This window comes from Mercenaria mercenaria, chromosome 2, assembly GCF_021730395.1.
Source record: "Mercenaria mercenaria strain notata chromosome 2, MADL_Memer_1, whole genome shotgun sequence".
Lineage (NCBI taxonomy): Eukaryota > Metazoa > Mollusca > Bivalvia > Venerida > Veneridae > Mercenaria > Mercenaria mercenaria.
Window position 1 is genome coordinate 26,242,553 of NC_069362.1, and position 18,382 is coordinate 26,260,934.

The 18,382-nt window shown below is 33.9% G+C and overlaps 1 protein-coding gene across 1 annotated transcript in view; it reads right to left on the reverse strand.

The window, feature by feature from the left end:
• Window positions 1-2,547: 2,547 nt before the first annotated feature.
• LOC123563561 (uncharacterized) overlaps window positions 2,548-18,382 on the reverse strand; it is a 33,742-nt gene continuing 17,907 nt past the window's right edge. Inside the window, exons 2-3 of the mRNA XM_045356418.2 lie at window positions 5,947-6,168; window positions 2,548-5,472 (exon numbers count right to left, since the gene is read on the reverse strand). Of these exons, the coding sequence (XP_045212353.2) occupies window positions 4,988-5,472; window positions 5,947-6,168 (707 nt within the window). The 3' untranslated portion in view covers window positions 2,548-4,987. The remainder of the gene's footprint in view (window positions 5,473-5,946; window positions 6,169-18,382) is intronic.

Here is an 18,382-nt window from a genome sequence, read left to right on the forward strand (position 1 = left end):
AAAGGAGGAAGTCTCTATCTATGAAATCGACCCATTTTGTCCGAACAATTGATATATACTGTTTAATATAAGGCATCTAAGTATGTGTACTTGTTCCGCACACGAGCGTTTGGGTCTTTACCTATTTTCTTAGTCAGCAAAGATGTTATTGCTTTCTAAGTAATGCGATTACTATCTATCGAGTTATACAGTTTATTTGAGCCGTGCCATGGGAAAACCAACATAGTTGTTTGCGACCAGCATGGATCCAGACCAGCCTGCGCATCCGCGCATTCTGGTCAGGATCCATGCTGTTCGCTTTCAAAGCCTATTTCTATTAGAGAAACTGTTAGCGAACAGCATGGATCCTGACCAGTCTGCGCGGATGCGCAGGCTGGTCTGGATCCATGCTGGTCGCAAAGCCACTGTTGGTTGTCCCATGGCATGGCTCATTTATGCATAAGATTATGCTTATTCCTCTGTAATCTAACGGAAAACATTTATCAGTGTTCTGCTCTTTCAATATAAAAGAAGTAATTGTCTTCTGCCAATACAAGGTTTAATCCTGGTAATGAATAGAAGTTGAAATAATTGTTATATAATAATAAGCCTATAATCGGCTGATTTCTCAAATGGTAGAAGTATTCTATCATAGCAGCAAGCTGACCGTAATCGTGGACTCATAATAATTCCCGATATTTTCTTGTTAGATATATCTTTTATTTGAGTTGTTCAGATCCAGTTTGACATACATTTTTTAGATTTTCACTAAGTCAAAGACTTATTTCTTAAGACATCCATTTATATGCTTTAACAGCAAATATGAAAGAAGTGTTGAATCTTATGCGGTAAAGTGCAAGTCAACTGTATTCAAGTACCACCATATTGTTACATTCCAGAAAATGGTCCTGTATCCTACTTTCGTTTTCAAGTAAATTACATGTAAACAAGAAATAAACAAAGGTACTCTTGGCCCTAAATGTACACGCAAATGCTTTAAAATAGAGAAAAAATTGACTCTGCTTATTTGGTGCATTTTACTAGACCTTCGAAATATTTTGACCGAATTACTGCTATAACACCTAAAAAAGGGAACTATTTTCTTTCAAGTTCGACAAAAACACCTTTATTTTACAGAAAATCTTCGTCAGTAAAACTCGACAATTTGTAGTTTTATCAAGACCAAGTTTTGCATTTTTCAAGAGATTTACAATTTTTATCTTTTCAAGTTAACTGTACACAACTCTATCTAAAATACCACCAATTTAACAGAACCATCGTGATAACATATCTATATGATACAAATATGATTTTGATTTGCTGGAAAAATGATCTCCCTTGTTCAAAAATGAAAACAAAAATTAGAAGTAGATTTATGTCTTTCCGCTTTGTCTGCAGTTAATTTTGTGCAAATTACATTATTTGCCTCATATAGTGTAATATACCATTAAAGGCTCATAAGTTGTTCATAATGTGGCTGCCACCTTTTATTATGAATATAAACTGTATGAATTTCTTGTTAAATCCTACTTCCAGTAACTGTTTTCTCAAATATTTGTCAAAGGTTTGAATATTGATTAACATAGTATAAAGTTTTATTTAAAATATCATTTTTGATTACCCCCCCCCCCCCCCCCCCCCCCCACTTTATAGCTCTAACTGTGTAAGTTCATGTGTAGTATTTCAGGTAGTGCTTTTCTAACCAAATAATTATGCATAAAATCCATTTGGACAGCTGTTTAATATGATATTTAAAGCCTTATGGGACTTTAAAAGAAACTGTACTTTGTTACATGTAAAAGTTAATCACGTCAGCTCTTTTTCTGTATACAGTCTAATGATCAATAAGTCAAAAAAACTATTTTCCAAAAGACATACATACATGTCAGCTGTAGTCAAGAAACCTCATTATACCGCATTTAAGTGTCTTTTCATGTAAATATATTCCACTAGTGACACGATCCTCGATTTGCTCTCCATTTATACGCAAATGCGCTCAAATTGAAAAAAAAAAATGTATTACCTTTCTCGACCGAATAACTACTATTACACTTTCCACCATTCAAATCTGACATAAAGTTTCCACGGCTATAGATATTATATCGAGATGCGAGTGAATAATAAGATAATAACATATTATAATAAGATACATATATTGTTATAAATATGCAAAGTAAAGTATCGTGAGTATGAATGAAGTATGTTTATTTCTTCATGATGCAATGATTAGGATATTATTGAGAGAAAGAAAAGAGCAACAGCAAGGGAAAGATAAACAAATTTTCTGCCAAACCTAACTGAAGTTGTATTTATTTTAAGGAAATAAATCAGTTTTAATACACAATGTAACTAAATTGAGAAAAACTCGTTGTATTATGATAATGCCTTTTTCTTGTTTATGTTTTCCAACGTATTGTTTTGATCAAGCAGAAACAAAGGATTATTGATATTTATATCCATTTTATTATTATATCTTACGAATATACAAGTCTGTTTGAAAACCACATTTCTTTAAAATATATAATACATGAAATATAAGTTTATATGTAGCATTATCTTCATGTGAATATTAGTAGAGATGTCCAGATGGACAACAATGGCCCAAAATTGCATGGTCGATTTGCCTGTAACGAATCACATATATTCTACAAAAAGGTTTTATGATAACTGATAAAAACAAACCAAAACAACCGGTCTTTTAAATTGGCCAAACATATGAAATGTAATGCGATTCAAATGTAGACCGCTTAAAAGGTTTAAAATGAAATCAAAATGGAAAACAATAATATTAACAGCAGTGTAAGCAGTCATCTGAAAGACAATTATGGAATAGGCTAAGTACGAAAAAAAAAAATACATTCAATTTATCTCTGATCGAAGCTGTTGGCAAACTATAACAGATCAGAAAATTAGAAAAGAACTGTATTATCAAAACAAGATACAGTAACTCGATTTTATGAAGTTATCGTTCCTGACCTCACTGCTTCATCCAATAGTCCTTGAATGTCCCACGGATAAAATTCCAGCGGCAGACGACATCAAGCTAATGGTGCTCTAACGTAATAAACTGCATGCTTTGATTGTCCTAGGCGATTGGTAGGAAAAGCACAAATTTTACGGGTTTTCAAAGCACGGCCATGAAATAACAGCCAAATTAAATAACCAAAAACAGTTCAGAAAATATTCTAGTATATATGTGGATATCTTTTACAATCTTGCATTTTCTTGGCATACAACATGTCGAAGACACACAAAACTTGTTTAGACGCGCCTCTAGGACAAAAACGCTCTAACACTTTTACAAAAGATGAATGCATTTGAAGAGAAAAAAAGACAAAAGAAAATTTGTGACTTAACTTACTGCTTTCGGGATATTATGAATTGAAAAGGTGATGTTTTATTTTATAACAATAAATGTTATAACATGCTTACTAACAGATGAGTACATAAAGTAACGAACATTTTTGTTCAGGGAAAATGAAAGTGTTTAACCGATGATAGACAATTCAGATCTTGAGCATTTTTGAAAAAAATATGAATACTGTATCTGTATATAGCATATTCATTGTAGAGTTAAAGGCAGATTTTCAGGATACAGCAGGTGCGCGATTAAAACTAGAGGTAGATAATGATATATGGAAATCTGCGATACTTACAATTCTGCAATAGTCCAAGAGCAAGTTTCATGCTTTCATACGCATTACGTAACACTCACAATTTACATGAGAGTCAGAAAAAGCTTATTTCCACAATATGTCTCGATTTCTCTTTAATATAAGGCAATACTATAACAGGGAATCGATCCTACCGATCCCTCTACGGTAACATGCGATATATACCGAATGGGATCGAATTAAAACATGTGGTCTGCCGGCACGTGCACAGAGCGTCTGACGTCGGATTTTTTTGAAGAATACGCCTTTTCCTTGTGCGTAATAAGCGTCCACATAGCTTGTCCGAGCCATAACGTCTTGCACATCAGAACAAATATGTGCAGTATGGATTTTTATTCCAAAATCTACCTTTAAATTGATACAAACGCATATTTCCGGGCAGGCTGATGAACTGTAACGACTCCCGATTGAGGCATTGCCTTAATTCATATTATTAATATTATATACCATTCTAAAGAGCTCTGAGAGTTGTTGCAGAAACTTTCTACTTTTCTACATTTACATTTCACTAGTTATGAATTTAAAGTAAAAAATAAAATAATGTTGTTTTTTTCACTGGTACATTTCAGCCATTTCTGACTATATATCTTTCTTTATTCAATTTTTTGCCCCATTTGTGCATAGACTATTATGAAAACGTTTTGTAAATTTCTAATTGTTCCGATGTTGTGATTTCGCCCAATTTTTATAACGGGAGAGTTCATTTTTTTGCTATAAAATAGACATTATTAAAGAAAAATTGATAATTGTAAAAAGTCTACTACCACATTCGGAGACCTTAGAATGATTTATAATTTATATCTGGACCTTGCAAAATAGAGCTGTAGCTAACGAAAACATCCTGTTATGGCTCAGGTGGATGAAATAGCAGCTATACATTTTCCGTTCAAAATAAAGGACTTATCAAATAAAGTGATAGGCCCTACATCGTCTTGTATCAGCAATGACTCGGTGTCTCTAAAGTCCGTGTCGGTCGGTTTGGCGTTAATCGAAAGTAGTACAGTCAGTTTGTCCAATCAACCGACTAGGGTAAGATGGAAACCGAAAACACGGAGTCGATTATGATACAACATGAGTAGGAAGGTAATACATTTAAGTGTAAACATAAGTGTTTATCTAAACATATCGTATCACATCTCGTTGCTTTTGTTACTTTTGGTATCACCCTATTTTTTCGGACAAAGGTGATACAAAACGTAAAACAACCTACGAGATGTGATATAAACGCACACACCAACACGCTTGTATAATATTCCGTATATAAAATAATTTCTCTTCCAATATGACTGATTGAGATAGTTCCATACATATTGAGTATATCTCTCTGATCTACTTTACAATACTGTAAACGCTGCGAAAGTAACTTTTCTCCACCATTTCTTATCATGTCCTTGTAAATTTTGTCTTCCAAGTCTGTATCCTGGAAATAGTGAGCTGGATACGTCCGACTTTCTCCCTCCTTGTGTATGGAAAGCTGGATTTTCTACGTCATAATCCTGTCCATAATAATCACCCTCGTCAACTGATATATTTCTTAACTGTGACTCATGATAATGACCTTTCTTATGACTTTGACCTTGAATTTGATTTAGAGGTATTAGCTGTTGTGGGGTGCAGTGTTTATCAGCCGCACTGCTTAAACGCCGACTACGGTCTTCTTTTGTCCGGAATGCTATAGCTAGTTCAATGATACCGCATAGGCCGGAACATACTGCGCCCAAACCAGCTATAAAAAGTGTATATGGAATAGGTGGTCTTGGTTTACCAAAAGCGTAGTACTTCTTAGCGAAGTCAATGATAACTAATCCTAGTAAAATTCCTGAAAATACAGATATAATACAACGATGTTATAGTACATGCCCTTGGCGTAGATATAGCAGGTTTATTGGTGTTATAGTGATTAACTAACATATAACTGTCTATTCTTTGGATATATATTTTGAAAGCGTTGCCACAAACAGTAACAATTTTCACTTTATTTAATGTTACACTGGAATAGCTTTAGTCACACTACAACTTTCAGCTTTAATATCAAAAGAAAACCAAGATGCTTCTCTGCATTATATTTCCAGACCAAAGCGTAAAATCACTGACATTCCCTAAACCAGTTAAACATTTATCTCGCAAGGAAATAATGCTACATTCCTCATTAAGATTTTGAACCTACAGCGGTAAAGTGGCTGTGATTGTAGACCAACGGTTTGAACCACTTGTCGATGGAAAACTAGAAACATATATTGGAGTATTCAAAATACAAAAATTGTGATCAGATTTCTAGAAAAGGGGAACTTACCTGAAAACAACTGAAATATAGCCGAGAAGCCACCGCTGTAGATAAATTTAGCTCTGCTATTGCATGTGCCCCTTGGCTCGTCCTCGAATATGCTCGGTTGCCCTGGCGTCTGCTGATGGAATGTTTTAAGTTGAAACAAAATTAGGAGAAAAGCTCCAGTTGCCAAAATCAGACATGATGTCACCTGAACTTGAGTTCCAATCACTGACGTAAACATTGCACCTGGAGATACAAAATATTGTACCGATCAAGTTATTGCTTTTTTTCTAATCTAATATATGTCTATCCTAACCAGAAATAGTCTACAAAGTGATCACAATGTAACAAGGTTAACAATGTATACGATTAATTTGAGACATACTCTGTGAAAAATAAAACAGCTTGAAAACTGAGTGTTCTTCAGTATACAAACGTACTGACTGCAATATTCAAAACGAGAACTTATTTTAGTTTAACCTTATTGTGCTTTTTTTTTGGTCGTTTACGGATTCGTAAAAATATGTAAAATCACGGGTAACACGAAACATTTGCAAGTGTTTTGACCTTGTGATCATGTATATGCATTGTGGACTTGTTGTTTGATTTTTGAAGCAACCCGTCTGTTATATATTCCGGTACAGTTTCTCTTTGTTGCTGGCCTTTTTTTTTTCTTATATAAAAATCGATATATATATTTCAGTCAGAATCAATGTTGATAATTATATATCTTCCCTCCCACAGGAGTTCCACAACGATATGTGCAGACATATAGATCATATTCGGATAATGAATCACTGAGACGAATAATTATTTGGAAACATCACGAACGCATCTCTTCAAGCTGTACTGCTGTTTACGTACCCGTTAACTAAGATATTTCCCTTCCTGTGCATTAACTGCAGTTTTTAAAATTATTAATATTAATGTATTGATTTACAATTTCTCATTTATTGGTAATATATATGAGTATTATCGAACGTTGGATGATCAAGATGTTTTGAAGAGATGCTAAACAGGTAGCAAAATGCCCAAAATGATAGAGAACTGCGTTTCAACAGTGAGGAAGTGCATTATTAAAACATATGAGTGATTGTTTTAGATAAAATGCTTTTGGTCAACTATAATGCTCCATTCTCATTGAGTACAAACAAAGGAATACTAGCCATCTGATTCGAACCATTCACGACACAAACACATTGGTCGGTACAGAAAAACACAATGATAATTTTCCGAACGGAAAAAAAAACACATTCAAAGCATACACTGTATAACTATGTTAAGCTTTTTGAATGTGTCTAGGGAACAGCTTTGACCTAGATACTGAAAACTGAGTGTATTCATACAGATCTCTGCAATTTATGATTCCCTGACGACAGATAGCGCCCACATATGCACAGCCAGCAAGAAAATAAATGTATACGGGTCATTTTATATACACGATGATAAAGATCTTCAAAACAAATGCATTTTGCTTTCTGAAACCCTAGTAAAGTTTTTTTACATGTGTCAAATGTGCACTAAACAGTCAAATGCAAAAATTCGTTAACACAATCTAACATCCAGGGAGATAAAAATATAGTTTTTCAAGCAAAGTGGCCTAAGTTGTAAAATACATCTATATAGGGCTTTTTTCTGGCGGCTGTTTATGAATTTAACAGTTAATATTTTTGTATGTCCTTCAAATAAATCAAACTATGGACTTTTCAGCTAATTCACCCGCTTGCAACTAAAGTTATAAATGTTTTTTTGGTTACAACAGTGACGTTGTCAGAACAATATTACTACATGACTGCCATGATATGTTTATCATTATGAAAGAATAGAATTTTCATCATTTATTTATAAGTTATCTCTATTCATTTCCCATTTACAAAATTATAAAAAAAAATAAAACGATGCTACCCCTTTCACGACGTCTGGATAAAAAGATCCGAGCAAGGGACTTTTCCTTAAAACGAGGTTGTAAAATTCGTTAACACAATATAACATCCAGGGAGATAAAAATATAGTTTTTCAAGCAAAGTGGCCTAAGTTGTAAAGTGCATCTATATGGGGTTTTTTTCCGGCGGCTGTGTATGAATTTAACAATTAATATTTTTGTATATCCTTCAAATAAATCAAACTATGGACTTTTCAGCTAATTCACCCGCTTGCAACTAAAGTTATAAATGTTTTTTTTTTGGTTACAACAGTGACGTTGTCAGACCAATATTACTACATGACTGCCATGACATGTTTATCATTATGAAAGAATAGAATTTTCATCATTTATTTGTAAGTTATCTCTATTCATTTCCCATTTACAAAATTATAAAAAAAGATTAAAACGATGCTATCCCTTTCACCCGTGTGGATAAAAAGATCCGAGCAAGGAATTTTTCCTTAAAACGAACTCGAGGTTGTACCGAGTTGTAAGTGTGAAATTTTAATCAACAACTTAATGTGGATGGTAGTGGCAAACACAGCTCATCATATATAAATAAAGTAGTCCGTGACTCGTGTGAGACAAATGTCTCGAAAATTGATATTTTACTCAGAATACTCCGCCTCTTAGATGCGAAAACATATAATTTTGAAAATTATCGTCATCTGCAAAAATATTACTGAGAAAAAAGAAAAAATAGAAGTTGTTTAATGATTTATTTATGTTAACATAATACAATATATCAGCATAATTGAGAAGGAAGCATAATGACGAATGTTAATATTTTTGAAAGAATATACTTTGTATGTAGGGTAACAATTGCGTGTTATTTTTCATCAAATAATGATGATAAAATGTTTAAACATATGATATAAATATTGTTATGAATATTACATACTGTGCAAACAATCCATTGCCGACATTTTCCCTAAAACTCAACACACTTGTCAAAATATGTTTGCGAAAACGTTTTAACCTTCTTTGACAGGTGAGTTGCTACTTGTCAATATATGTTTGCAAATATATCTTATTTTCCATTGACCACAGAGCTGCTGTCTTACACCAACGATGTTTGTAATACTTACAGCTGCAAAGACATTTCAGCGTATCCTAAGTAATGAGTAAACGAAAAAGGCAAATTATGTGATACAATTGATAATACACACATTTCAACATCAAAATCTACTCACTTAATATATATATTACTTTCAAAATTAAACAATTGAATGAATGTCTTTATTAAGAACTTCCGAGGTAAAAACAGTTTCTAGCTAAAATCAAAATAGTGGAAAAGATTGTGTCTAATATCACAACAATAATATGAGCCGTGCCATGAGAAAACCAACATAGTGGCTTTGCGACCAGCATGGATCCAGACCAGCCTGCGCATCCGCGCAGTCTGGTCAGGCTCCATGCTGTTCGCTAACAGTTTCTCCAATTCCAATAGGCTTTAAAAGCGAACAGCATGGAGCCTGACCAGACTGCGCGGATGCGCAGGCTGGTCTGGATCCATGCTGGTCGCACACCCACTATGTTGGTTTTCTCATGGCGCGGCTCATATGTTACCAGAAATTCAGGAGTAAGTTTGTTGAAACATGTATGTCATCTGACATATTCAACATATTTAGTTTTATAACAATTAATTATCTCCTGTAAATACCACTCTATTCAAAGACGAAACTTTATGTATCTGCTTTGACTTTAAACTCATATTTAATTGTTTTGGCCTTGCGAGCATTTTCAAAATAATGTTTTATATTGTTGAAATGTCTCAAAATTATCATGAGATAGAGGCAACAGGCAACAGATGGATTTGAGGCTGCTTTAGAATCATATATACATTTGGCTTATTCGAAGGTATTTCCATTTTTATAATATATAACACCGTAGTCTCGGCAAGAAAGCTACTGACACAAGGACATATCGTGAATTGGGTTTAAATATGTAAAGTTATAGTTCAGTTTGCATTTCCTTCAAAGAAAAAGAGCATTTTTGTGGTCACGTCTCTCCGTTAGTCGCAATGGTTTTATCATACATAGGTTTGAAAAAGCCACTATTGTCTTAGGAATTTGCAAGGCTTCTGTGGATGTCTCTAAATTGCTTTTTGTACTTTTAGCATGTGTAAATGTTGAGTTCTGAGTTCTGCTCAACCCGGGGCTAGAAGGCGTGGACGGTAGCATGCATTTCCACTACCGTTTCTATCGGTTAAATATAGTTTTTAAAATGTTGCATGTTTAATAGACAGTCGGAGAAAGAAATCACAATCAAAAATGAGAGAAACAACTAGACCTAACATGAAAGCTTGGATAAGTGTGCGTTCTTAAGAAATGCATGTATGTTTTCATAATTTATATGTCATAAAACCATCAAAAATGAGAGAAACCACTAGACCTAACATGAAAGCTTGGATAAGTGTGCGTTCTTAAGAAATGCATGTATGTTTTCATAATTTATATGTCATAAAACCATCAAAAATGAGAGAAACAACTAGACCTAACATGTAAGCCCGTGTGTTCTCTAAAAATGCATGTAGCTCTACTTTTTTTATAATTAATATGAAATTAATGACAATATCATCGGTAAATCCGTGAAATGTTGTTTATGTTGCATGGTAATGGGAATTTTAAAGCTAGGAATTTTCCGTGTAAACTGCTTTGGTAATTATATCTAATAACCGTTATTTTCAAATGGAACAATAGCTTCTAATTGATCCTTTTGTAGTATCATTAACATTGAAAATCCATGCTGAATAATACATTACTTTTTAAGTGATCCACTGACAGGGTAAGAAGCCATTAACAAAGATTAACAGAAAGAAAGCTGCTGTTTTATTGATAAACTGTAAACATGAAATTAACGCAAGATAATAGAAAAAATACTACACCTAAATTCAATTGTTTGAATAAATTAACTTTTCCAAATCGGTTATTTGTTCTCTTGATTAATCAGGGAGAAGAAAATTAATTTCCTTGCAAGGTACTTTCTGATTACTCATACTAATTTCATTACCTACATTCCCTCGGCTGCTCTTCTTTTAAAAATGATTAAGTAAAACGAATTTGTTATATGCAGATTAAAGACAATGGACAGTCAAATACTTAGTAGAGGTCAACCAAGGCATAGCTAATTTTCAGACAGAGACATTTTGTGTAAATGGCGTTGGTATATTTTTTTTTTATCTAATAACCGATATATTCCAATGGTACAATAACTTCTAATTGGCCAGTTATATTAACAGTCATTCTCTTTTAGGCAAAAACAAAAGTTTAATAATGAATATATTGTAACTTGATCGGTATATATCAACATACAAGTACATATATATATATTTATTACATACTCGTTTCTATTCCCCGTTAAGTTACACTGGTACCGGAAACGTCAATATTTTTCCATATACTGACGCCTGAATTTCATATCGGGTGCGTGACGTAATTCAGTATGTGTTGTTGTACTATTTTCTTCTATTTAGTTCAGTATTGTCAATCCTATTCAGGCTATTGAACAAAATTATGGTATTTACATTATATTTATACGTGTAGATGAGTATGTAATAAAAAGGTTATTATCTTTGCATCGGGAAACATGCACTCGTTCTTCAGCGGAAGAATATTGCGCTCCTAAAGTCGCGCAATATTTTCGCTGAAGAACTCGTGCATATTTCCCGATACAAAGCTAATAACCTATAAATACACTTTAACTCCAAAAGCAATTCTTAAACCACATGTTTCAAACTAAGTGCTACAAAAAAGCTAGTGCTAATTCACCAGTCGGAGTACCGGATGTGCTAAAAACATAAATTAATTAAAAATCTGTTATTGAGTTAAATAATAAATGAATATTCCAATTCCGTAAATGATGAGAATTTTATCAGGTTGTATTCAGACATAACTGATGGGTTTAAGATGAAGCATATATTTCAGGAAACTTATACATGCATCTGGCAGTTTATGGAGGAAAAAATAAATATGCAACATTCAACATAAAAAATAGCTATAAAAAGGAGTGGAGTATTTCTCAAGATGTTTATAATTCTTGCAAAATTGTGGTAATTGTATACAGGAAGTCTGCGTGAAATATGTATCTTACCTTTTCATTTAAATTATATTTCTATTAGAATTACCCATCAAATAGGTGTGTGTCTGTCTGAAGCATCTGTTAACATTATTACGTCAGCCAATGTACACGGCCTGGCATGTATATGGTAATTTGAATTGAAACAGTGAACAGATGAAAAACTAAAACTAACTTTATGTTTAGAACTCGACTTCTGTGTACTGCTAAACATGATTAAATAATTCTAATTTGCTAGCAAGTGAAGTTTTATCCAAAGTTCAGTTTCAAGTCGGATGTCCATTCTCACCGAGAAAACGTTAGGCCAAGATGTATTATATCCCAAGATTGTGCCATTTATATCGCATAAAAGTACGATAAATTTTTATATAAATGCATGTATAAAAGGTTACTCAGCCGTCAAAACCTATACCCTTTAATATTTGTCCTCTACATGTGACCTTTACCTTTCAAATATGTTTATGTTATGAATATAAACTTATGAACTGCCATTTTATAGAATACTGACTGTTTAAGATGTCAAACATTTGAATCCTGTGAAATATCTGTGGGAACATAGTATGTCAACAAAAAGTTACAGAAGCTCACACTCATTAAATTTGAATGGTGCAAAGCAAGAATCTTATAGGGTTATAGAAAGACAGTGATAGGCAGTCAAATCACAGAATAACACAAGGTATTTCCTATATCATTTTATTGCCGCACAGAAAGGTATAAAAAGACCGAAGTATGTGAACAAACGTATACGTACTAATAATAGAATAAAAAAGAAACAATATAATCTCTTGGATGCGTTGAGAAAATCAAACATTTCTTGAAATGGCTGTATAGACTATACCATTATGTCCATACGCATTTATAAGTATTCAATTTTATTACAGCAAGATTGTATTAATAAAATGAACAAACGATCAATGCTAACACATTGATGCAATAAAACCATTCATAATGCATGTCCTACCATATCAAATCAGCTGATATTGATTTATATCAATTAAAAGACTATTAAAATCTATGCATTCATATTGGCATTTATGTGGCAACAGGAAGTATTACTTTATGAAATCAATGAAAATATTCTCATGTCAATAAAATGAACATAATAAGCATGTTTGCCACTAAAAATATCAGCTTATTTGCAATTTATTCCACGATTGATTTTATTTTAACTGTTCTAAAACATTTTTGTTTCGCAAAACGAACCTTTCAACTACAATTGGCCGCATTTTAGATTTATATGCTCTGAAAGGCATTTGTAGAATCACATGTTCATCTCATTTAACCCTGTGGTCCAGTAGCAGTAGAAAAATAATTGAACTTCAACTCTCAGGTAAGCCTCCTTTAATTAATTAATTATACTAGCCAATGCTTACACATTTGCAGACATTGATGTCAACATTGAACCATCTGTTGTTTGGAGAAGGTATAGCGACAGCTAGATGTCTTGATAATGTCATTGCTATGCCTACTTTGAAAAAGTAATATATTTAAAAGCATAGGACACAGCCAAGCAAAACAATAGCAGGCTCTGTATTATTGATTCTCTGCACGAGAGGTAATGGAATATATACCCACACGCCCTATAGAAACGGCCTCAGCGGAACTATTTTATTAAAGAATATTGAGTAAGCTTTATGCTCCTAAAGGACAGGAAATAATACCAAACACTGGCGACATTTAACGATTGATCGCTGCACGACACTAAAGGATTGCTGTTATAAATTGTGATAAGATAGGTTTTAAGCAAAGAACGCTGCAAAAACAAAAGCATTAGCAGAATCGGTTTGATTAAGCCTCTTTAGAAAAAAAGCAAATGTGTTTTGACAATTCAGAAAAAGGCCACCTAGGAACCAGTTTGCTGGATTTTTCTCGACCCTCAAATCCACCTGCCAGTATAATGTGATCCTATGCATTTAAGGTATATTTATAGTATAGTAATTAAAGTGTTATTAAAGAAAGATAAATTTTGTAATGGTTTAAACTAAAAGTCCTCAAGGTATCGGCAGAGTTGCTTAAATCGTTTCGCAACTGAACTACAATCTAAAGATTAAGAGTGGATCATTTAACCTGGCGCTTAAAATGCTTAAGGGAACGTCTGAGAATGTTCCTTATCATAAATTTAAAGTACAAAAGCTTTAAAATAAAGTTACTAACGTTTACAGTATTGAACTTAATCAAAGGTGTTTCGGTACTCGGCTTGTTAAAACCGTAAAAAAACAAAGACAAATATCAAACAGGGAATGCCACTTACCAACAACGCAGCCTCCCCAAAATGAAACCCACAGCACGCAGACGTGCACACCAAAACACACACACACACACACACACACACACACACACACACACACGCACAAAGCCAACACATGAGGACAAAACGAACAAACAAAGGAACACAGTGGGGCACAGCCTTTGAACGGTCAGTGGCAAAAACACCACTGGGGAGCTTAAACCGGTTTATGGTGCGCATCCAAACTCACTTTTACCCCTACCATGTTCCAAAGACACGGGACAGTGTAAATAAAAGTAATCCCCTCCAGGCGAATCTTTAACACACGTAATGGAAACAAAAAGGCATGGCATGTAAAACACAAAAATGCTCGTGTATAAATATATAAAAAGCAAACCTTTAGAACCATAAACGTATGTACTCAATGCCTTTTCAGAGGACACAGCAACAAGAGAAACACCCTTAAGGGCCCGACGAAACAGGCCAGAAGACATTGCACCTCTTAGAATTGCACTTGTTAATAGAAAGGTACTCTCTACATCTCTGTGGAAAATTTGTATGTTTTATTTTTTATTTCTTCAGTATAGTAGTAGTTAAAGGTGATAGACAAATACGTAGATTATTACGAAAAACAGCTGGAGAATTTAAACTAGTACGTGGAATATAAAATGATTGTACAGAATGTAGCTTAAGTGGATAAAGGCTGATTGATGGTGTATGTCTTAAAAAGTACTGATATCTTTAGGCAGATGAACAGAAGATGCAGAATGTAACCGAAAAGGTGAAAGAATTAATTTCGGTACTCTATGATATGTACTCATGAAATGTAATTATGTAATACCATTCTGTGAAAAGTGGCGTTCGGGTAGAACAGTCATCAGTTTCAATTCGTAAGCCTTATCAGTAAACATTTGGAAAGCTTATAGGTTACCAGGAGATAGTTATTGCTTTAATTTGTATTGTTTAATTTTCCGATTTTGTATGTATGGTGTAAGGACATTTCTGAGTGGAAATGAATTCGCGGTGTCGTAAATATCCGTATTCTTACGAGGTCATGTGATCAGTCGAGTGAACTCGTATAAAAATCCGGAAAAGGATGATTTAGTGATAAAACATTGTTCTTATACATATTATGTCATGTATCACATTTAGTATTCTGTACTTGTCGTGTTTTATAAATTAATAACAGTTCAATATGTCTCAAAAATATCACGCAATGTTATAAATAAACGAAAACATTTCCTTTCCCTTGAATTGGGATCTGGGTGACTGAAGGCAGAACACAGAGGAGGAAAAGCTTAAATAACAAGTTCTAAAATGTGTATGCCGCATTTACAGATATACTGACTTCATCCGTTCTTGTTGGTGTTTGCCAAGTCGTGCTGTGATAAGCATTATCCAAGTTTAAAAATAATTTCAATGAGACAGTTTACGTCAAAAGAAATCGTTTATTCATTAGAAAAATTAACAGACTCTTTTTGTGTCCGTTTATGTCACATTATGCGCCATAAACACGTAATATTTTAAAGAAAACAAATAAGACGTCATTAGTTATGTTCTATGTTTTCTCTTAAAGTGACCTTTCATAGCTGTACTGATATTTCATATAAAAAACACGACATCCTATGAACTAGTCAAGTTATATAATATCTGCTACAGGAAGTCGAAATTAGAAAAGTTGTTTTCCACTAAATGGAAGTGTACATGTAGTTCATATGCAAAAAGTTTCGGTTTGAAAGCTGCGTTCTATTACATAAGCAATTAAACCTTAAAATATTAACCATGTAACTTCACCAAAAGCGGCGCATGGTTTCAAGTTAAAACTAAACGTGAATATCGGGCGCCGTTTCGCATTCGCTCCCATTTCGTATTTAATTCGACGAATATTATGTTAATTATTGTAAGTTAGAAAATGTTAAAATTAGATGTTCTGTTAAGTGTATTGAAAGAATGGGATGAATTTTATTGCAGAGCAGTCAGCTTCATAAATTACTAATTTATCTAACATTTCACCATAAAAGGGAGAGGATGGGATATGCTGTTTTTTCAGACTGCTCTTGTTAAAATTGTTTTACTTTATTATTTTAACAACAGTGCGTTTTCTTTCAAACATAGAGAGAGAGAGAGGGACAGGTTGAGAGAGAGAGAGAGAGAGAGAGAGAGAGAGAGAGGAGACAGAGAGGAGGGAGAGGTTTTAAGTGTAGCTTACAAACACATTACAACATATATTCATCTTTACACTTTAAATCCTTTATTTCGATGTAAATGAAATGTGGAACCAAACTTTGTAGTCCTGTTTGGCGCCCTATAATCTATACTGTGTTGGTGCGCCGTAAAAACCCAAATAAACTAGAAAATGCTTTTGTAAAAAAGCGCATGTCTCCCCCAATGCAAAGTCCTATAGGCAAGAAGTCAATAGGGGTCAGGAGCGAAAGTCAAAGAGACACTGATGGTTGGCTGCAATAGGGATCATCTACTTGGCATGTCCAGTCATCCCGCTAAATTTCAATACTCGTGGCCTAGTGGTTCTCAAGTCACTGTTCAGGCTCCTGTGACCCTGACCTTTGATCAAGTGACCTCAAAATAAATAGTGGTCATGTACTCTGCATGTCCAATCATCCTATTAAGTTTCAACATTCTGGGTCAAGTGGTTCTCTAGTTATTGATCGGAAATGGTTTCCAATGTTCAGGCCTCTGTGACCTTGACCTTTGACGAAGTGACCCTAAAATCAATAGAGGTCATTTACTCTTCATGACCGATCATCCTATGAAGTTTCAACATTCTGGATCAAGTGGTTCTCTAGTTATTGATCGGAAATTGTTTTCAATGTTCAGGCCCCTGTGACCTTGACCTTTAATGGAGTGACCCCAAAAACAATAGGGGTCGTCTACTCGATCAGCCCTACAACCCTATGAAGTTTGAAGGTTCTAGGTCAAATGGTTCTCCAGTTATTGCTCGGAAATGAAGTGTGACGTACGGATGGACGGACGGACAGACGGACGGCCGGACAGGGCAAAAACAATATGTCTCCTGGGGGAGACATAATAAATACACTTTAAATCTGTTATATCTTTATTAGAATTTTACATCACGGAATGAGAAAAATGCAGTATGGTAAGGTAACACTGCAATATGGTATAGAGTACACCATTAATTTGAACAGTAAGTTTTATTTTTGAGAATGTGGAGAACAGGTATGATATAACTTGGAACTAAATTAGTAAGATTTCTATGCTGAAGTTAGCTGTGTATATATTCTTTATATATCACTATCGTAAACTATTTGTTTATTAATATCGACTAATAACTTTTCAGACTCTATAATAATGTGTCTTTAATCTGGAGTACAACCCTCAAGTTATAAAAATAGATTGTTTTCAGTCAAATGATAAGCACATTTCATACAACAATGTTCACGAAAGAATGGAAGTATTCAACTTTATCTTCACAACAATTTTTTGTTGAAAGTAATAAAGGGTGTAAAAACTGAAGCACTTGAAATCATTAGAACATTAGAGGTATAGATCAACTTTATGCGTGTCTGCACTTTTAGCTCATTACCATACTGTGGTAAACACCGAGGATAGCGGATAAGGCAAGCCTCACTAATTGAAGTTGAATTATACAGCTGTTCTTAAGGTGTAAATAGTGTGCATGAGCTATAAAAATAAAATCTATAAAAAAATCCTTTGGAAGCATAAAATGCAACCATATAATATAATTGCAGAGTAACCTACTTGTATTATGCTGTCAAAACGTTCTAGGGTGGATGCATGCATAGAAAGAAATACTGTGAAATCGTTTATTTTCGTTGGCATTAAATATCGTGGTTTTCACAACGGATATTTCATGGGGATCTAGATTCGTGTATTTGGGAGTTACATGAATGGAACATTTATATGATCAATGGGATTGAATTAACCATAAAATCCACGAATATAAATGATTTTACAGCAATTTTCACATTTGTTTTTCTAAGCAAAAATTACAGTTGTTTGTATGGCTTCAAATTTTCGTGGGAAGGCAAAATTAAAGTGTTTTGTATGGCTTCAATGGTTTGTATGAAGGCTAGAGTATGGCACTTTGTGGGGTTTGCAGTGTAGACAGACTTGCATTTTTGAAGCGTGGCATTCTGAATATTCAGCTCTGCTTTTTACCACTTCCCCCAACACACTCACCCTGTTATCTACTTTTTACATATTTTCGTATATTGCATATAATTAAATTGCAT